The sequence below is a fragment of the Rana temporaria genome, chromosome 5 (genome assembly GCF_905171775.1).
Source record: "Rana temporaria chromosome 5, aRanTem1.1, whole genome shotgun sequence".
NCBI lineage: Eukaryota > Metazoa > Chordata > Amphibia > Anura > Ranidae > Rana > Rana temporaria.
The window spans coordinates 78,303,801-78,326,006 of NC_053493.1; the positions used below are offsets into that span (position 1 = coordinate 78,303,801).

Here is a 22,206-nt window from a genome sequence, read left to right on the forward strand (position 1 = left end):
ATATTGAAAAAACTAAAAAACCCCTCAGTTTAGGCCGATACGTATTCTACATCTTTTTGGTTCCAAAAAATCGCAAATAGCGTTTAGTGTTTGGTTTTTGCAAAAGTTATAGCGTCTACAAATTTTTTTTTTTTGTTGTTTTAACTAGTTATTGGGGCGATCAGCGATTTTTATCGGTACTGCGACATTATGGCGGACACATCGAACACTTTTTTGGAACCATTGGCATTTTTCTAGCGATCAGTGCTGTAAAAAATGCATTGCTTACTCAAAAAATGCCACTGGCAGGGAAGGGGTTAACACTAGGTGCGAGGGAGGGGTTAAATATGTTCCCTGGGTGTGTTCTAACTGTAGGGGGGGGGACTGACATGTGTAAATGACAGATCGCTGTTCATGAAGGGGAACTCCAGACCCCCGAAAAAAAAAATAAGGTGGGTTCCCTCCAGGTGCATACCAGGCTCTTAGGCTTGGTCTGGAACATAAGGGGTTAAACCCGCGCAAAAAAAAATAGCGTGGGGGTCACCCCCAAGATCCAAACCAAGCCCTTATCCCAGGCACGCAGTCTGGTCAGACAGGAATGGGGGTGGGGACGAGCGAGCGCCCCCCTCCCTCCTGAGACATACCAGACCACATGCCCTCAACATGGGGGAGTGTGTGCTGTGGGGGAGGGGGGCACTGCCCCCCCACCCCAAAGCACTCTTGCCCCCATGTCGATAGGGACAAGAGCCTCTTCCCGACAACCCTGGCCGTTGGTTGTCGGGGTATGCGGGCGGAGAGCTTATCAGAATCTGAGAGACCCCTTTAATAAAGGGGTCCCCAGATTCCGGCCCCCCACCCTATGTGAATGAGTATGGGGTACATCGTACCTCTACCCATTCACATGGGGGAAATGTAAAGTAAAAAAAACACCACACAGAATAAAATATTTTATTAATCTGCTCCGGAGCCCCCCCTTTCTTCTTTAGCTCTCTTAGAAGGGGGGGTTTCTTCTCTCCCGATCTTCCGCCGGGACCCTGGGCTTCTGTGATTTCTGCCGGGGGAGGGCGCCATCCCTCGGTCCTCTCCGGAGCCTTCCGCCGGATGCCCCCACCCCATTTAAGCTCTTTTTCATTAGGGAGGGGCATCCGGACTTCGGGGTCTTCTGCCGGGGGATGGCGCCTATCCCCCGGTCTTTCCGGTGCCTTCCGCCAGGGTTCCGGTCTTCCTGGTCTTCTGCCGGGGGTGCGCCAACTCCCCGGTCTTTTCTCTTCTGTCTTCTCTGCTCCCTCTTCTGCCTGGCTCCCCCGCGGAGCCAGGGCTTTCTTCCGTCTTCTTTTTTCTCTCTTCCTTCTTCTGCCTGTCTCCTCCGGGAGCCCAGGGCTTGTCTCCGCTGTCTTCTTCCTTCTCTTCCATTCGATGTTGACACGACGAGGTTCCGCGCTGACATGCCGTGTCAGCGGCGGGCATGGACTTATATAGGGTAATGCCACCATGTGACCTCAACCCATGTGACATCACATTCCCTGGGCATGATGGGAATGTGATGTCACATGGGTTGAGGTCACATGGTGGCATTGCCCTATATAAGTCCATGCCCACTGCTCAGACGGCATTCCAGCGCCGGACCTCGTCGTGTCAACATCCAATGGAAGAGAAGCAAGAAGACAGCGGAGACAAGCCCTGTGCTCCCGGAGGAGACAGGCAGAAGAAGGAAGAGAGAAGAAAGAAGACGGAAGAAAGCCCTGGCTCCGCGGGGGAGCCAGGCAGAAGAGGGAGCAGAGAAGACAGAAGAGAAAAGACCTGGGAGTTGGCGCACCCCCGGCAGAAGACCAGGAAGACCGGAACCCTGGCGGAAGGCACCGGAAAGACCGGGGGATAGGCGCCATCCCCCGGCAGAAGACCCCGAAGTCCGGATGCCCCTCCCTAATGAAAAAGAGCTTAAATGGGGTGGGGGCATCCGGCGGAAGGCTCCGGAGAGGACCGAGGGATGGCGCCCTCCCCCGGCAGAAATCACCGAAGCCCAGGGTCCCGGCGGAAGATCGGGAGAGAAGAAACCCCCCCTTCTAAGAGAGCTAAAGAAGAAAGGGGGGGCTCCGGAGCAGATTAATAAAAAAATTTATTCTGTGTGGTGTTTTATTTTACTTTACATTTCCCCCATGTGAATGGGTAGAGGTACGATGTACCCCATACTCATTCACATAGGGTGGGGGGCTGGCATCTGGGGGCCCCCTTATTAAAGGGAGCTCGCAGATTCCGATTAGCCCCGCCCGCATACCCCGACAACCAATGGCAAGGGTTGTCGGGAAGAGGCTCTTGTCCCTATCGACATGGGGGCAAGAGTGCTGTGGGGTGGGGGGGCAGTGCCCCCCTCCCCCACAGCACACACTCCCCCATGTTGAGGGCATGCGGTCTGGTACGGCTCAGGAGGGGGGGGGCGCTCGCTCGTCCCCTCCCCCATTCCTGTCCGGGCCAGACTGCATGCTTGGGATGAGGGCTTTGTTTGGATCTGGGGGGGACCCCCGCGCCGAATCGGCGCGGGTTTAACCCCTCACGTTCCGGACCAAGCCTAAGAGCCTAATGTAGCCCTGAAGGGGGACCCGCGCCGATTTCAAGTTTGAAATTTGGCGCCGAGTTCCCCTTCAGGGCTGAAAACAGCTCGGAGATTCCCGTGCTCCGCGTCACGCAGCGCAATCACGGGTACGCCGCTTGGTATTTACCAAGATTTTCACGGCGTACTGACAAGGCGCACGGGAATCCCTGACTTTTCTCTCTGCGCATGCCCAGTATGCAAATGAACCTCCCGAGGTTCAGGCGCACTGTGCAAGCGTACGGGGATCTGTTTTCAAAAAACACTTTCCCTTTCAATTCGGCCCGCCAAACACTTTAAAACACATGTCACTTCACTTCCCCTGCATCCCCCCACCTCCCCCCCTAATAAACTCCCGCCCAAACCCCCGCAATTTACAGTTTAATGTGCCGTGCGCCAGGTCTGTACTGGTGCACAATGCACCCTCTCCTGGGCGCACGGAGCACATTAGTAACTAGGGAAATACACTGCACTAGCAGCGTATTTCTTTAGTAAATGGCCAAACGGCTGCTACTCCTGCTTTTACTCCATGAGTCATGGAGTAAAGGCTTGGTAAATCAGGCCCAATGTGCATCGGTAACCTCCTGCACTCAATCCAGAATTACTATTAAAAAACTTTATGTAGAGTGACACTTTAACACACAGCCCTGTAAACAGCGGAAAACCACGCCCACCTATCAGTTATTCTCCCGCCCCTCTTGACACCCAGCGAGGCCCTCCAGTCTAGAACACTCTGCTGGGCCACGCCCTCCGGTATTATCACGCGGCATAAGCGCTAAGCCCCGCCATCCCTGTCAGACTGCACTATACTGACGTCAGGGAGTCCTCGCGGAGTGATACAGCGTGATCCGTCTCCGCTGTCACTGCCTGGGAGCCGCCCTCTCAGCCTGACCTGACCTCACACTTATTAGTAAACCCCGCCTCGCGGGCACTGGACCCCGCCCACATAGCCAGGAAGTGAGGTCTGATCGGTGACTGGCTGGATCTAGGTCTCGCGAGACTAGGGCGCAATGCCTGCGATATCGGCTGCTGGTGCTGGCCGAGCTTAGCGCGGATAATGAGCGTGGGAGCGCGAAGAGCGGAGTCCGGCACTCAGGTGAATGGTGACTCAGGTGTGCAGGGGGAGCGGCGCCCTCTTGTGTTAATGTGCCGCTCATCGCATTCCTCCCCTGAGTGTGTTATCATGGTGGAATAAGTGTCTGTGCTCCGCCCCTCGGCCGAAGTGGGCGGGCACACAGAGCTGTGTACATCCAGACTTCAGAGAACACTGCACTGCTGCCAGGGGGGAGGGAGGGAGCTGCCATACTGAAACGGGTCACGTGATATGTCAACTGCCATATGTGTGTGGCTGTGTTATATGTAGAGATCTGTAGATCAGCCACTAGATTGCGCTGTCAGTGCATTTCCCCCGCAGGAGATGAGGACTACTCTCCTGGGTGGTGTATTCAGCCTCAGTCACCAAGTTGTGTCCCCACCTCTGTCTGCTATGGTTCCTTCCACTGACCCCTACGTCACTGTTGTGTCCTGTACTGATGTAAAGGTTAGTGGAAGGAACTACAGCAGTAGCGGGGGGCGCTATCCAACACCCCCAAATGTGAGGGAGATCCCTGGCACTTGGATCTCTGCAAGAGAGCGAGGGTTCAACACGCCGCCATAAGGGTGAGTATTCCTATTCTACAGGCTAGGGAGGATCTTCAAATGTTAATAAAAATAAAAAAATCAGCAGCTACAAATACTGTACTCACTTTTAATAAACAGACACTTACCAACAGTTTTTCACCAATCTTCAGATCCCCGGCACCACCGTTTTGGTTGTGGGAAGCCGGCTGTGACGTCCTGCTGTGCATGCATGAGACAGACTAGTCCTGGGGTTGTGGGTGGGGCCAAACTTCTGCTCCTCTCACCTAGGCAGGACAAGTGGGAGCGGGTATATTTTGGTCCTCTTTTATCCTTGCCTACTGGTCACTTTTACCCCCCCCCCCCCTGCCCAGGCCAAGTTTCAGCTTATCACATTTTGAATGACAATTGCACGATCATGCAGCGGTGTACCCAAACAAAGGGCCAGATCCACATAGAATTGGACAGGCGCAGCGTATCAGAGATACGCTACGCCGCCGTATCTTACCTGGCTTTAAGTCGAATCCAGGAAGATTTTGCGCCGTAAGTTACGGCGGCGTAGTGTATCTCTCGGCGTGTAATTCAAATCGGCGGGTAGGGGGCGTGATTCATTTAAATGAAGCGCGTCCCCGCGCCGATTGAACTGCACATGCTCAGTTTCGAAATTTCCCGCCATGCTTTGCGCGGAATGACGTCACAACGACGTCATTTTTTTTAACTTAGACTTGAGTTACGTCCATCCCTATTCACGGACGACTTACTCAAAAAAAAAAATTCAAATTTCGACGTGGGAACGACAGCCATACTTAACATGGCAAGTGTATCTATACGCCACAAAATACCAGCTTTAACTATACGCCGGAAAAAGCTGACTACAGACGACGTTAGAAAATGCGACGGCCGCGTGTACGTTCGTGGATCGTCGTAAATCGCTAATTTGCATACCCGACGCGGAAAACGGCGCAAACTCCACCCAGCGGGCGCCGAAGTATTGCACCTACGATCCAAAGCCGTACGCCTGTCGGATCGAACCCAGAAGCCGTCGTATCTTGGTTTGAGGATTCAAACTAAAGATACGACGCAGGAAATTTGAAAGTAGATACGCCGGCGTACTTCGTCTGTGGATCTGCCCCATAATCTTTATAGTTTTTTTGAGACAGAGCTCTTTATTGGTGGTATTTAACCACCAATTTATTTTTATTTTTTTTGCTAAACAAACAAAAAAAAAACGAAAACTTTGAAAAAATAAAACGTTTTCCTAAGTTTCTGTTTTTTTTTTTTTTTTTAACAAGTAATTTTTTTTTTTCCTTCACTAATGTGCGCTGACAGGTATCACTGATGGGTACTGATTGGCAGCACTGATAGACATTGACAGGCAACACTGATGGGGCTGCACTGATGATCAGTGCCCTGATTGTCAGTGCAGATGTCCCCGCTGAGGAATGCCTCCTCATCCACTGTCAGTGAGAGGAGTGGCATGCCGATAACGGGCATTTCCTGTTTACACTGTGATAGGACACAGCTGATCACATGGTAAAGAGTCTATGTCATAGGCTCTGTACCGTAATCGGTGATGCACTGTGTGATCATGGCTCTGCACCCCCCAGGAACGACACTGCTCCCGTCCGCCTGTCATTTTACTCTATGGCGGGCGGGAAGAAGTTCAATTAAAAATCAACAGCTACAAATACTGTAGCTTCTGACTTTTAGCAGACTCTTGCCAATCCAGTGCTGTCTTCACTGGAGCCTGTCCTTCACCGGGCTTCAGATCCCTGGTGTTGCCATCTTGATTGTGGGAAGCCAGTTGTGACGTCCTGATGTCTCTCAGCCAGCTCCCCCTGTACACCTGTGAGACCGCGCAAAATGCTTTCAGACCGTCCCCATAGCCTCCTGGGGCGCGTGGCCTCCTGGGACGTGTGACATGTCCCGGGAGGTTGCAGGGGGTGAACATCGGCTAATCTCACCTTGGGAAGAACAACAGAAAAGGGAGCAAGCATCTGTCGGAAATGGATTCCTGCTCCAGGAACGATCCAATGATCACAGGAAGGAGGGAGGAGATGAGCGAAATGCCCAACGTTTACATAAAGTTGCAATTTAAGTTCGTTAGAAAAGCAATGTGTTTGCTTTTAAAGGCAAGTTCACCTTTTTCTAGAAAAAGTGAATATTCTAATATTTCACTCCAAATAAGGCTTCCCAGTGGTGTATTTAGGTTTTGCGCTGCCCTAGGCCTGACAAAACTCGTGCACCCCCTAATTTAAATATGACCCACCCCTTCCTGTCAGGGCCACACCCCTTGCTGTTTAAGACCCGCCCTGAAATTTTAGAGTGGGGACACTAGTTCTGAGGGCTTGGGGGGGGGGGGGGGCAATGGATTATTCCCTTAATTTCCTCTTACTTCCTGTTTGGCTATGGGGCAGGAAGTGAAGGGAAATCTCTACAATGGAACAGGGATGGTAAAAAAATAAACTGACGGGCTATAACCCTTCCTTACTCTATCCAAAATGAAAAAAAAAGTGTTGCCTATAGTTCTTCTTTAAAGCGGGGGTTCACCCTATCGACAGGAAAAAAAAAAAAAATTTTTCTTTTACCTTTAAATCAGGCACTGTAGCGCGAGCTACAGTATGCCTGTCCCGAATTTTTTCCCCCCATACTCACCTTGTAGTCGTCCATCGAAGATACCGGGGAATGGGCGTGCCTCTGGAGACGGAGGATGATTGACGGCCGGCTCTGGCGCGTCACGCTTCTCCGGAAATAGCCGAAATAGGCTTGGTCTTCACGACGCGTGCGCATAGCCTGTGCGCACGCGCCGTGAAGAGCCGAGACCTACTCCGGCTGTCTTCGGGGAGAGTGACGTGCCAGGGCCGGCCGTCAATCATCCTCCCTCTCCATAGGCACGCCCATTCCCCGCGGGAGCCGAAATCTACGATGGACGACTACGAGGTGAGTACGGGGTTAAAAAAATCGGGACAGGCATACTGTAGCTCGCGCTACAATGCCTGTCTCGATGGTAACATCATGTGGGTCAGGGTGAACTACCGCTTTAAGCACAAATTTCTGATAAATTGATGGAGAGGACTAAGAAGATATAACCATGCCAATGGTGCAGCAGAAAACATATAGCATACCGAGAAAGGTTCGTGGTCCAGGAAGATAGGACAATCAAAATTTAGAAGCAGTGCCCCCAAAGTTTCGGAATGCCGGCCACGCGCTATCCCGGAAGCAGTGCTGCTAGACTAATTTGCCTCTCAGCCCACCCCATAAGACTGGCGCTACACTAACAGTGTAGCCCAAGCCGGCTGGGACTCTTTCTGTGCTGCCCCCCTGCAAAGTGCTGCCCTAGGCCTGGGCCTTGTTGGCCTAGGCTAGGATACAGCATAAGACCCCTTTCACACTGAGGAGTTTTTCAGGTGGCACAGCGCTAAAAATAGCGCCTAAATACCGCCTGAAAAACTCCTGCCCAGCATTCTCAATGTGAAAGCCTGAGGGCTTCTACACTGAGGCGATGTGCTGGCAGGAGAGAAAACAATCTCCTGCCAGCAGCATCTTTGGAGCGGTGTGTATACTGTTCCTTCCTATTTAAAACAATGGGAAACCGAGGTAATACCTTTATCGGCCGCTAGCGGGGGCTAATACCGCACCGCTAGCGGCCGAATCCGACGGTATTTTTAGCGGCGCTATACCGCCTCTGCGGCTCTCGCCCCAGTGTGAAAGGGGCCTTAAGGCTTCCTTCACACAGCCGTAAAAAAAATGTGTTTTTATTTACAGATCTAAAATCGGATGCATTGTTTTCTATGGATCCATTCACACAGGTGCGTTATTGTGAGCTGCTTTCAGATCTGCAACACAGAATCTGAAAGGGCCCTTTCCCACGTACGGATCCCGTGGGGATCCGTACCTTTCTTATCCGCTTGCTCAGCAGGGATCGCTCCGTTGATCATCCACTGAGCCGGCATATGAGGCATTAATTTGTGTGGCTCAAATCGTTCTGCATCCACACAGAAAAGTGCAGGACCCTTTCTATCCTCCACACTGGAATCGGATCGTATGGGTGCTTACATCTATACCATCCAATTCTGTCAATCGCACTGCGTTTTGCAAACAGTTTTGGGGTGTCATTAACTTAACATTGACACCGCCTGCAGTTCACATGAACTCTGTGCGGTTTCAATGCAGTGCGGGGAATGCATAGGATTCCTGCGTTTTACGGTACCGCATATACAGTGCTCAGCATAAATGAGTACACCCCTTTGAAAAATTGAGTTTTATAAAACATTTGTTTAGCTCATTACATGAAAATATGGTTAATAATATAACTTAGATTACAAAATCTTCAGTTTTACTCAAATTAGTTGATGCAAAAATGAACACAAACTACTACATCTAGCTTTTGGTATGACCTCCAAGATTTGTAAGGACAGCACCAAGTCTTCTAGGCATGGAATGAACAATTGGCGACATATTGCAACATCTGTCTTTTTTTCTATTCTTCAAGAACAACCTCTTTTAGAGCCTGGATGCTGGATGGAGAGTGACGCTCGTCTCTTCAGAATTCCCCATAGGTCTTCCATTGGGTTCAGATCAGGAGACATACTTGGCCACTGAATCACTTTCACCCCGTTCTTCTTTAGAAATGTAACAGTGGCCTTAGATGTGTGTTTTAGGTCATGTTGGGAAAGTGAACGACTATAAGGGCGCGGAGTGATGGTAGAATCTTCTCTTTCAATATAGAGCAGTTCATCTGTGATTTCATGATACCATGATTTGTGGGAGTATTTTGTAGTATAGTGTCCCATAGAAAATGTTGATTCTGAAAGGAAAGTAAAGGTTTTCTGACATCTATTGGGGTGTACTCATTTATGCTGAGCACTCTATGTGAACCGAGCCTTAAGACCCCATACACACGATTAGATTTTCTGCAGATTTTTGTCTTCAGATTTACCTAAACCATAAAATAAGAAATCAAACCTTAAGCTTTTCAATTTGTATGCAATCAGACAGGCCCTTGCACTACATGGTTTTGGTAAATCTGAAGACAAAAATCTAAAAGTGTGTATGGGGTTTAAGGGAGTATATTTTCAAACGTCTCTCCACAGATGTGTCCACATGCAGCCACATAATGACGTTCGATGAGAAGCGGTTTAATCTCAAAGCTGAACTTTACCCTCATATCCTTTTAAACCAGGGATATGCAATTAGCGGACCTCCAGCGGTTGCCAAACTACAAGTCCCATGAGGCATAGCGAAACTCTGACGGCATCAAGCATGACACCCAGAGGCAGAGGCATGATGGGACTTGTAGTTTGGCAACAGCTGGAGGTCCGCTAATTGCATATCCCTGTTTTAAACCAAGGAAGCTGCCATCTTCACGTCTGATCTTCAACTGCCATGGTGCTGCACATTTGATTAGTTATGACACCAGCCATTGCATGGTTTGACAGTTTTGTTGAGAGCACAACCAATGTGGCGGTTACATTCCCGTCATGTGCTGAGAATATAACTGTTTTTTTTAGTTCCACTTTAAAATGCAAGTAAACACAATGATTTACCAGTTTCAGAAAACCGTTACATTCCTGGCATGCCGGGATTGCTAACTGTCATATTTGCTTGTGCTGTCAGCCAAGCTGTGAAACCATCAGGCTGCGTTCATTTGGTGGTGGTACACCTGCCTACGATCCATTCACTGGGTGTTGCAATATTATTGTACGTCTGTGTTGGCCTGTGTGTATTACCTTACCATTGGACTTTACAATCAGTGCAATTTTTCTTTTCCATTCGCTTTAAAAAAACTGGCAGAAGTGTTTCTCAGGGAACACAATGTACAAGCTGTGCTTTCACACTGGGGTGCTGCTCTGGCAGGACATCCAAAAAAGTCCTGCAAGCAACTTCTTTGAGGTGTTTTAGGAGCGGTATATACACCGCTCCTAAAGCGTCCCTTCCCATTGAAATCAATGGGAAATGCCGCCAAAGCGCCTTGGCAGAGGTGCTTTGTGTGTGCTTTTAATCCTTTATTCGTCCGATAACGGGGGTTAAAAATGCCCCACTAGCGTCCGAAAAACGCTGTTTTTGGGCTCTGGCAGTGTGAAAAGGCTCTTGCTCGCGTTCTATCCAGCTTCCTGTCTTTCGGCCTATGAAAATGCTCAGATTTCTCATGTATTGCAAAAGCAGGAGATTTTGACCGGCTCTCTATGGAGCCGGTTCACATATCCCCGCAGTAGGTCCGGTGCGTTTTGGACGAAAACGCTGTATGTCTTTTTTGTCCGTTTCAGGTCCAAATTCTGCCAAAAATTCGGGCTGAAAAGATGTTTCACAGCAAATTGGAACCGCTGAAAGAAAATTTGTAAGAACGTTCTAACAAATATTTCGTACGACAAAGGCTTTTTTTTTTGTTGTTTATCATTTTCGATCATGCACAGTCTTTCTTTTCTGATATTTACGAAAACTATACACATGAAACAAAAATTGTTTGTTCTGTTCCTGTACAAGAACATTTTTGGAGTTTGTCCCTCTGGGAATTTTCGCACGGAAATTCTGAATCCGCTGTCAAAAGTCGTATACACACTATACGAAAAATGTACGACCATTCTTTGGACGGAAATGTTCATCCGATTTTCTTCTAGTGTGTACGAGCCTTTAAAGTGGCAATCAACACTCCCATTAGGATCTGTGTCCAGCATTTACAAGCTGGAGTTGAATGGCACTTTAAAAGTGCAAGTGCAAATGCTTTATCAAATCTTGCTGTTCACACTGGGCCAGATTCAAGAAGCAATTGCGCCCGTGTAACCATAGGTTACATGGCGCAATTGCTTACTTGCTCCGGCGTAGCGAATGCTCCTGATTCAGGAACATCGCTACGCCGACTGCAGCCTAAAATCTGCGCGGCATAAGGCTCTTATGCCACGCAGATTTTAGGCTGCATTCTAGCGAAAACCGCTAGGGGGCGCTCCCATTGTGATCTGTGTATAGTATGCAAATTGCATACTAACACCGATTCACAAACTTGCACTGGCCCTGCGTACGCAAATTACGTAATTTGCGTACGTCGGGTTTCGCGCAACGTTACACATCCTAATAGCAGGCGCAGCCAATGCTATAGGATGGCCACGTTCCCGCGTCGCGACGTTCAAATTTTACGTCGTTTGCGTAAGTGGATCGTGAATGGCGCTGGACGCCATTCACGTTCACTTTGAAGCAAATGACGTCCTTTGCGACGTCATTTGCCGCAATGCACGTCGGGGCATGCGCTCTACACTCGGCGCGGGAGCGCGCCTAATTTAAATGATTCCCGCCCCCGGCGGGATCATTTACATTAGGCGCCCGTACGCCGGGCAAGTTAACACAGCGCCCCCGCAATTTACGGAGCTTCTGCTCCGTGAATCGCGGGCAGCGCAGAAAATTTGCGCGGGCGCAGGGCAAAAACGCTGCCCTGTGCCTGCGTAAGAAAGGCACAAACAACGTAAAATTTGAACGTCGCGACGCGGGAACGTGGCCATCCTATAGCATTGGCTGCGCCTGCTATTAGGATGTGTAACGTTGCGCGAAACCCGACGTACGCAATTTACGTAATTTGCGTACGCAGGGCCAGCGCAAGTTTGTGAATCGGTGTTAGTATGCAATTTGCATACTATACACAGATCACAATGGGAGCGCCCCCTAGCGGTTTTCGCTAGAATGCAGCCTAAAATCTGCGTGGCATAAGAGCCTTATGCCGCGCAGATTTTAGGCTGCAGTCGGCGTAGCGATGTTCCTGAATCAGGAGCATTCGCTATGCCGGAGCAAGTAAGCAATTGCGCCGTGTAACCTATGGTTACACGGGCGCAATTGCTTCTTGAATCTGGCCCACTGTTTTTATACAAGCCTGAGCCTGTGTGAAACAGACCTATAGCTGGATTCAGGTAGGGGCGCGCATCTTTGCCGCTGTAAGTCAGAGAGGCAAGTTCTGTATTCACAATGTACTTGCCTCCTAAGTTACGGCGGCGTAGCGTGAATAGGCCGGCGTAAGCACGCCTAGTTCAAATGAGGATGTGGGGGGCGTTTTATGCATATGAACTGTGACCCGACGTGATTAACGTTTTTTTACGAACGGCGAATGCGCTGTCCGTGTACATATCCCAGTGTGCATTGCGGCAAAGTACGCCGCAAGGACGTATTGGTTTCGACGTGGACGTAAATCACGTCCAGCCCTATTCACCGACGACTTACGCAAATGACGTAAAATGTTCAAATTACGACGCGGGAACGACGGCCATACTTAACATTGGCTACGCCACCTAGGGGGTATCTTTATCTTTAGGCGGCGTATCTCTTACGGAAACGGCGTATCTTTACTGCGACGGGCGCACGTACGTTCGTGAATAGGCGTATCTAGTCATTTACATATTCTACGCCGAACTCAATGGAAGCGCTACCTAGCGGCCAGCCTAAATATTGCACCCTAAGATACGACGGCGCAGGCTGTCGTATCTTAGCTAGGTTTAAGTGTATCTCCGTTTGAGAATACACTTAAACTTAGGACGGCGCAGATTCCGAGTTAAGTCGGCGTATCTACTGATACGCCGACCTAACTCTCTCTGAATCCACCTATTAATCTACTTTTTTACAATCATATTGTAGTAGTGTTCACTATGAAACGTGTGTTTTCGTGTTTTCATCAAACACTATTAGACCTGCTTTGACTGGTGGAAGTATCAGCCACAAGAGGCATAAATGGCTGACTGGGAGTAGAAGTAGAATCAGAGACATGGCACCACTCCCATCCTCCTCCTCTTGAGACTCTCTATTTCTTATTTAATGTGATGGACAGTCTCACTAACCAATAGGAAGGCTCAGGGCTTGGAAGCGGTGGGGGCCAAATGTTTAGGACCCATTTACACCATTGGGCTGAAACATTACATATGTTAGTTCACGGCACTGTCATTCATTTTGAATGGCACTCCTACAACCTCTGCATAGCGTACTGAAATATACAGCAATGTCTTGAGCCCTTGGAGGAACACCCAAGAATGATTTGTAACTTCCGCTGCCTCTATCGCTGGATCTGCTGATCTTTTGAATGTTCCGTTTTACTAAAGATAACTTCAGATTACAGATATATAGCTAGATTCAGGTAGAGTTAGGTCGGCGTATCAGTAGATACGCCGACCTAACTCTGAATCTGCGCCGTCCTAGGTTTAAGTGTATTCTCAAACAGAGATACTCTTAAACCTATCTAAGATACGACGGCTTGCACCGTCCAATCTTAGGGTGCAATATTTTGGCTGGCCGCTAGGAGGCGCTTCCATTGCGGTGGGCGTAGAATATGTAAATCACTAGATACGCCTATTCACGAACGTACGCCCGGCCGACGCAGTACAGATACGCTGTTTACATAACGCTTTATCAGGCCTAAAGTTATTCCAACAAATAGTTGGAATAGTAATGTTAAAGTATGGCCGCCATTCCCGCTTCGAAATTCGAAAATTTTACGTCGTTTGCGTAAGTCGTCCGTGAATAGGGATTTACGTCGAAATCAATAGGCCCGTGTGGCGGACTTAGCCGCAATGCACACTGGGAAATGTAGGCGCACCGTGCATGCGCAGTTTAAAAAAAAACGACAATCACGTCGGGTCAAGCCTCATTATAATAAAACACGCCCCCTCAGACAAATTTAAATTGGGCGCCCTTACGCCCGCCGCATTTACGCTACGCCGCCGTAAGTTAGGAGGCAAGTATTTTGAGAATACAGTACTTGCCTCTCTGACTTAAGGCGGCGTAGCGTAAATACGCTACTCTACGCCGCCTTAAAGTTGCGGCGAGGACTGTGAATCTAGGCCTTTGTGTCCGATCATGCTAAGGTAACTTTTCCAACACCTGTCTGCAAATTGCTAGAATCTGATAATTCACCAAATTCTGCTTGATTTGTAGAAATATTTTACATGTTAATTTCCAGAACTGAGACTTGCTCTAGTGATCATTCTTTGGTAGATACCGTACCCCACTTTTTTCGGTAAAACACCTTTTAATGATATACAACAGTATAGATTTCTATATTTTATTGTATTAATTATTGTTCTCATTTCTATTTCCTTAGTTGCTTGCTAGACTGGAAGGTCGAGCATCACTTAAAGAACTTGAGCCATTACTTTTTGCCAGCGTAGACTGTCCAGTTCATGGTAAATATTTGTATACGTGTTATTATTGATCTTTTATTTTTATGTATAGTACTTAGTTGGTAAGTTGAATAAAGACACCAATCAATCCAGTTCAACAGAAATGTGTGTGTTTATATCACTACCAGTTTCTATATCCCTATACATCAGGGGTAGGCACACTTTGAGAGGTGGAGATCTACTTGAACAACATGAAAGCAATCAAAGATCACCGGGGTTCAGCACCCTTTTTTTTGCCTGCCTTAAAGGGGTTGTAAACCCTCATGTTTTTTACTTCTGGCAGTCACCTGCCCCCCAGCCCCTGTTTTACTTGCAAAACAAATGGTTAGTGCAGCGCAAAAAAATTGGGATACAAATCCATTCAACAATAAAAGGAACTAGACAAAGTCACAAAGGTGAAAAGCAAGATCCCTTGTGAAAGAAGGTAGATGTAATCCTCTGGTGATGCATAGGTGACAAGATCCTCCACCACAAAGCCAAATGTGCTTACCAGATCAGATGGACCTCTGTACTACAGAAGATCATATACATGTTTATCCTCAATGGGATGATGGTAGTATCCAGCACGGCTGTAGTACCTCCGAACCGGCAAGGCAGATGTCTATCACAGCAGGGATTTCCGGCAATAATAACCTTCAAGGCAGCGGTGGTAAGCGTGGAGATAGAACCAAATACGTCCGAGTTGAATATAAAAATAGAGGCACGTGATCTAAGTGTACTCCGTAGGTTTATTAAGATATAAAAGGGGCATGAGATGGTAACGCAAATGAGCGTAAAATAGTAAAAAAAAAAAAAAAATGCCTGGGGGAAGGAGCTTTTGCACGGACGTCATCCGCAGCCATCTCTCAATGCTCGATCCTTGGATCTTGCTGTGATCTTGTTTTATACTGGAATTTTTTACTATTTTGCGCTATTTTTTAGCTGCCCTGCTGGGGGGGGGGGGGGGGGCCTTTGGTGAAATATCAGGAGTCTAAGCAGACCCCTGATGTCTCACTTTTGTGACAGAGAAAGAAGATTGAGGACACTTCTAGGAAATGCTGCCTCTGCTGCTGGCCAGGTTCTGGGGGTTGGCAAAGAAGGGACGTAATCTGCCCATCACCTGCCCACAATTGAAGGGTTGCTGACTCCTTCCACATCATTACTTCTCTAACAGTAAAGAATGCCTTACACGGTTTAAGATTGAACCACTTTAGTCCAACTTCATTGTGTCCACGTGTCTTACTTAGAGACCTTAGGTGAAATAATTTCCTCCCAATGTAAGAGTTACCTTTTAAAGATGCATAGATCACTATCATGTTTCCTCTTAAAGCGGAGTTCCGGCCACAATTTCACTTTTTAAATATAAGTACCCCTGTAATACACAAGCTTAATGTATTCTAGTAAAGTTAGTCTGTAAACTAAGGTCCGTTTTGTTAGGTTGTTACAGCATTTAGACACTTTATAAAATAGAAATTGACTGGGGCCATCTTAAGTGTGGGCATCATGAAACCAGACTGTATGACTTCCTGGATTTCAGCCTTGCAGATCTCGCACATGCTCAGTGCTGCACAAGCAGTGTAATAGGTTTCAGATCAGGTTTCAGCACCTGTACTGTCCAAGTCACATGATTCTTCGAGACTGGGGAGTGCACAGACTCCTGGAAAGTTACACCCACTACATTCCCAGGAGTCTGTGCGGTGTAGGTTAGGAAGCTTAAGCACCTAGGTGCAGGAAGAGGGAAGATTAACTATTCTGCCTAGCAACAACACTTTGAAGGCATCTAAAAAAAATATTTTTTTTCTTAAAGGACTAATGACATTTTTTTAAAACTACTGATGTAATGTTATATTTATGGGTGGAACTCCACTTTAAAGCGGAGGTCCGGCATAAAAAACAAACACTGTAGCTGCCAAATTTTAATAAGGACACTTACCTGTCATGGTTGCCCGCGATGTCGACCGCCCAAGGCCGATCCGTCCTTTGGACCGGGTCCCGGCACCGCCATCCTCACTAAGGGAAACAGGCAGTGGAGCCTTGCAGCTTCACTGCCCGATTCCTACTGCACATGTGCGAGTCACGCGGCGCTCTGTGAATGGGCGGCTGACTTCTGGGAGACACACAGTTCCCAGAAGTCAGCGCGCCCCATTCCCCAGAAGACAACGTGAGGAGAAGGAGACCGAGGAGCACCGCGGACAAGGAAGGGGCAGATTAGGAAGATCTCCCTAGTAACGGCCATTTCCGGTAAGTATAAAAAAAACAGATTTTTTTTTTTTAGCCTTTCTGCCAATTTTTTTTTATTTAGGATGGACCTTCACTTTAAGCGTCTCTTCTTCAGGGAGAATAAATGTAATGTTTGTAGTTGTTACAAACATTGCAAATCTTTGGAAGCGAAAGGCAAAGCGCGAGCTGCCATGAGGGACTGGAGACCGATCCTGTGTCTCTCTTGTGCAATCTGATGTGAAAAAGCTGGAAAACCTATAGAGCATGAAAAGGAATATGAAGCCATAGCATAATGTCATATAAGAGTACCCGCAACTAGCAGGATGATTGATGCCGAAGAATATTGTGTTCACTATTTTGACTGAAAAAAATAACGGGCTTGACCTGAAAGTGTTCACATTGGCCATAGCAACCAGTCATCTTCTAGCTGTGATATTTTGAAATACTGAAGCTGCCAGCTTTCTTTTAAGCCTCATTTAACAGCAAGCAAATGGAACATTATTCTTCACAATATTAATTGCATGTCAAAAATGTAATTGCCTATGTATGGGCACTTTCTCATGCATCTTTGTGAATTATACTAGTAACTTTTTTCTCATAAAGCAACATTAAAAAAAATGTAAAGCCCAACTACATTTTCATTTGTAATTGGCTAATTATATTCCACTTGTATTAGCACAAAAATAATTCAAAGTCTTATATGTAATTTTCTTGAGTTGAAAAGACTGTACTCTGACAGCATACTGCAATAAAGTACCATTGATAGCCGTGTGGAAGCAGTGGTCTCTCTGTAGAGGTCTGTCGCACCCCTTCTGAGCCAGGCCTATAGATCTCCAATCAGCAAAGCTCCCAGATGATTTGAGAGCTCTAGCCTTGACTCAGCAGAGGGTATGTCAGGTCATTTTCATAAAAAGCAGACCCATTCCGAGCGGAAAAGTTTATCCCCTGCCAGCGTGCTGCAAGAGGACACTTGTGCCGCATACACACAACCGTTTTTCAGGTGGTAAAAAATGACGTTTTTTTAATGTCATTAAAAACTATTGTGTGTGGGCTCCAGAGCATTTTTCACAATGTAAAAAATGGGCAATAAAAATTTCGAACATGCTCTAATTTTTCACAACGTTTTAATGTTGTCGTTTTTAACGAAAAAATGGTCGTCTGTGGGCTTTAACGACGTGAAAAAAATGCGCATGCTCAGAAGCAAGTTATGAGACAGGAGCGCTCGTTCTGGTAAAACTAGCATTCGTAATGGAGTAAGCACATTCATCACGCTGTAACAGACTGAAAAGCGTGAATCGTCCTTTACTAACGCGAAATCAGCAAAAGCAGCCCAAAGGGTGGCGCCATCCGCATGGAACTTCCCCTTTTATAGTGCAGTTGTACGTCACCTCGTTTTGCTAAAGAATTTTTTTTTCACGATCGTGTGTATGCAAGGCCGTTTTAATGATCGGGTTGAAAAAGACGTTTTTTCTAGACCATTAAAAATGTAATTTCATCGTGTGTACGCGGCATCACACTTAGTGTGGAAGCAGTGGTCTTTCTGTAGAGATCTGACATGCTTCCTGAGTCAGACTTATAGACCTTCAATCAGCAAAGCTCATGCTCCCTGCTGGTTGGAGAAATCTAGCTGTGGGCATGTTGGACCTTTGCAGAGAGACTGCTGCTTCAACACTGAAAGCAAAAGACCTTCAGCACGCTGGCAGGAAACTGATCTTTCAGCTCAGACTGTGGCTACTTTCCTAAAGTGTTTGTTACTATAAAAAAAAACTATTTGGCCCCTTCTATCAAAGAAAAAACCTGGCTGATCCTCCCTGGCTATGCCCTCCCCCCAGTAAACTGACCATGGTTTATCATGGCTGCTGATCCCTGACACTGTGGTCAGTTTATGTGCCTCCCTCATCTACAGCTCTCCTCTCCGCTCTCCCCCTCCCTATCTGTCAGCTCTGTCCACTCCCCAGCTCTCCCCTTCTGCTGCTATCATAACTACAATATAAACATACAATCCCCACTGTAAAATAATATTATGTGCTCCAGTGTCTGTTTTTAAACAAAAAAGCTGCCGATACCTGTACCTTTATATCAGAGCGTCTCCTGGTGCTCACTTGACTCCTTGGCTCTCTTCTCTCTCCTGCTGTCAGCTGGGGAGGAGTTCTTGGCCCCTCCCTCTATAGCTGTCAGAGAAGAGAGCCGAGGAGTCACGTGAGCGCCGGGAGACGCTCTGATATAAGGTACAGGACGGCAGCTTTTTTTTTTAAACCGACGCTGGGGCACATAATGTTATTTCACAGAGGGGATTGTATGTTTTTATTGTAGTGGCTTAACCACCCCTTTAAAGGGGTGTTCCAGGCATTTTTTGTGTTTGTTAAAAGTCAGCAGCTACAAAAAGTGTAGCTGCTGGCTTTTAATAAACACACACTCACCTGCTCCACGTTCCAGCGACGCGCCGACCAGGGCTCCGCTCCTCTCCCCCCCTCCCCGGCCGACGTCTTCATCCTAAGTGTGGGCACCCGGCTGTGACAGCTTTCGGCTTCACGGCCGGGCACCCACTGCGCGAGTGGCCCTGCACTCTCTCATTGGACAGGCGATCGCATGGGACCTGTCATGTGTCCCAGGCGATCGCCTACTGCAGCCCCTCCCTGTAGGCCATTAAGCTATTCGCCTTTGATGCCCCTCGGCGGAAGGAGGAAGTGGGACAGGAAGTCCCACTCCTCCTGAAGCCCCCACTAACCCCCCAAAAAAATGACATGCCAAATGTGGCATGTAAGGGGGCGAAGAGTGGGTTAAGCGGAAGTTCCAATTTTGGGTGGAACTCCGCTTTAAGGAAATGGCATCCTACATGCCCCCTTCTGAGTCAGAACTAAAGCTCTCCAGTTATCGGAAAGCATGAGCTTTGCTGATTGGGGATCTATAGGTCTGAGTCGGAAGGTGGTGTGACAGACCTCTGCAGAGAAACCATTGCTGTCACACCGAGAGCAATGGTCCTTCTTTGCAGCATGCTAGCAGGGGGCAGCCTTTTCTACTCTACTTTACTTTCTGATCCCTGAACTCATAAGGCCCTAAATGCAGGTAGCATTCAGTACAGCATTCAGCTGCATCCTGCCACAGCCTTTGACAGGCTTCAGGGACTGGACTAAAAACGGGTGCATTAAAACACCAGGAGGGACCACTGCAGCTAGGCGGCCCCATGTGCAATGGGCATAAGACTTTGAGCACATTTTTGTTTTAATGTACTTGGAATGTATTTAGCTGATTTAAAGTTCAATTGTGCTTTAAATCCTCATTTTAGCTACAAAGTGTGACTGTTGGCAGCATTGCATAAAGAGGTGTTTTTATCTTGGGCTTACAGGATGTTTTAAAACAGCCATCTGATATTTTGCAAAGAAACATTAAGCTGACGCTCTCCTTTCATACACAGGTGATATAATCGAATTTCATGGTGCCGAAGGCACAGGGAAAACGGAAATGTTCTGCCATCTAATTGCACGGTGCATCTTGCCCAAATCCGAAGGTGGTTTACAGGTGGAAGTGATCTACATAGACACAGATTATCACTTTGATATGCTGCGGCTGGTGACTATTCTTGAACACAGGTTGGCACAGAGCAATGAGGAGACGGTGAAAGAGTGTTTGAGTCGACTCTTCCTAGTCTGTTGCAACAGTAGTGTTCAGCTGCTTCTTACTCTTTATTCTCTAGAAAACATGTTTTGCAGTCATCCCACACTGTGCTTATTAATCATAGATAGTCTTTCTTCCTTCTACTGGATCGACAGGAATAATGGAGGAGATAGCATTGCCAAGCAAGAGTCGAACATGAGAAAATGCATTGAGCTTCTTGATAAACTGCTAAAAGAATACAAGTTGGTTCTTTTCGCTTCAACGCAAACGCTCATGCAGAAATTTTCTAATGATGTCAACAAAGGATCTTCTCATTCCACTGAACTCGCTGCTCCCATCTTGAACTTTAAGCCTTACCTCTGTAAGTTGTGGCAGCAGGTCACTACACATAGGATCCGCTTTTCCAAAGACGCAATGCAACCAGATAACGTCCAGACGTTTTCCATAACCTCCAATCACCTGAAGACCAACAGTGTCACTAGACACACGTTTGTAATAGCTGATTTTGGAGTGAAATTTATTTCTTGATCCTGTATTATAATGTATTCTTCTTTATTTTTGTGATGTTTTATTTTAGACATCGACAATTTTCACAGTATCTGTGAGCCGCCTTTTCTTTTTTTTTTTGTAGAACCGTTTGAAAGAAATTTAAATAATAATAAATGTAATTCTTTGAACCAATTTAAGATTCCCAAGTGTAATGGCACAGATAGAGATCCTACCACCTCCAACTTTACACCTCTAGGAGGATCGCAGTGAATATACCGTATATACTCAAGTATAAGCCGACCCGATAATAAACCGAGGCACCTAATTTTACCACAAAAAACTGGGAAAACTTATTGACTAGAGTAAAAGCCTAGGGCAGGGGTGGCAAACTCAAATTCATCGGGGGCCGCATTAGCAGTATGGTTGCCCTCAAAGGGCCGGTTGTATCTGTAAGACTACGTGTCCACTATTATCATAAATAATTGTCACTGCATTTGTTTATTACTGGTTTTATGGAGCGCAGGGTTCAGGAGTTTGCTGCGTACGAAATGCAGGATACAGGAGTATGCTATGGACCGTGTGCAATATCTGACCTCTGCACCCTCCACTCTCCTTCCATCTTCCCATTCACCGTAGGATGGGGTGGGGGTGCTATAGGATGGGGTGGTATAGGATGTCGTGGGGTGGGGTGGAGTGGGATGGGATGGAATGAGATGGGATTGGGTATGGTGGGGTAGGATGGGATGGGCTACCTGACATGCACAATGACCTCACCTACCTGACATACATAGACCTACCTGACATACACTGACCTCATCTACCTGACATACATGGATCTACCTGACATACACAATGACTTCACCTACCTGACATACATGTAACATGGACCTACCTGACATACACCCATCATGTGTCACGGCAGCCAGCCAGAAAGGAGGAGAGGAGAGCCGCCCGCCCGAGCCGGTGTGTTATATTCTGCTCCCTAGTGCATGGTGTGGATGAGGCTTGTAATTGCCGCTTTCTGGAGTCTGCGGCGCCTATGATGGACTTCACACGTCCCGCGGTCCTGGGATTGGATCTCCGGGACGTCCATCATAGGAGCCGGGTGTACCAAGATAGCCGACCGCTCCGGAGCTAGGCCTAAGCCGCGGCCTTTCCTAAGGCCTAGGCAGCGGTGCGCTCTGCGGATCACGGATCAGTCACGATCTGTTGCACCACTAGTGGCAACAGACAGCCCGTTGCGCGGGCCACATGGCAAGGTCTGGCGGGCCGGATTCGGCCCATGAGCCTTGTGTTTGCCACCCCTGGCCTAGGTTGTCCATCTGCATGCCTTAATGTGTCCATGCCACACTGTGTCCATGACTAGACTTGCGTTTAACATGGGAGTATATAGAAGGGGTAGAAAGAAAGATTAAGTTGCGCTAACAATATGTGATAATAAGTTATTAAGTGAATAATAATAAATAAATATAATTGATATAAATCGTGTCCAAAATCCAACGGACAAAAAAGTTCATACAAAAACGTGATGAAAGTTCAACTCGGGTGAATAAAATGATGAGTGACTGGCAAACA

The 22,206-nt window shown here is 47.4% G+C and overlaps 1 protein-coding gene across 2 annotated transcripts; it reads left to right on the forward strand.

Moving 5' to 3' along the window:
- The first annotated feature begins 3,381 nt into the window (after positions 1–3,381).
- On the forward strand, positions 3,382–20,695 carry XRCC2 (X-ray repair cross complementing 2). Of its 2 annotated transcripts, none has more exons than XM_040352730.1 (3): positions 3,382–3,678; positions 14,250–14,331; positions 19,943–20,695. In XM_040352730.1, the coding sequence occupies exons 1-3, from the start codon at positions 3,667–3,669 to the stop codon at positions 20,668–20,670; spliced, it is 822 nt and encodes a 273-aa protein (XP_040208664.1). In that variant the 5' UTR covers positions 3,382–3,666; the 3' UTR covers positions 20,671–20,695. The 2 variants fall into 2 exon arrangements, with proteins under 2 accessions (XP_040208664.1, XP_040208663.1); XM_040352729.1 differs by having other exon boundaries at positions 3,384–3,662.
- Positions 20,696–22,206: the final 1,511 nt, after the last annotated feature.

What these genes read in the sequence shown, in the direction of transcription:
- XRCC2 (XM_040352729.1), top strand. Translation starts at nt 3,624, where the DNA reads ATGAGCGTGGGAGCGCGAAGAGCGGAGTCCGGCACTCAG. An exon ending in GAGCGGAGTCCGGCACTCAG is followed by an intron (nt 3,663 to 14,249) that starts GTGAATGGTGAC and finishes CTATTTCCTTAG; the next exon opens with TTGCTTGCTAGACTGGAAGG. An exon ending in CGTAGACTGTCCAGTTCATG is followed by an intron (nt 14,332 to 19,942) that starts GTAAATATTTGT and finishes TTTCATACACAG; the next exon opens with GTGATATAATCGAATTTCAT.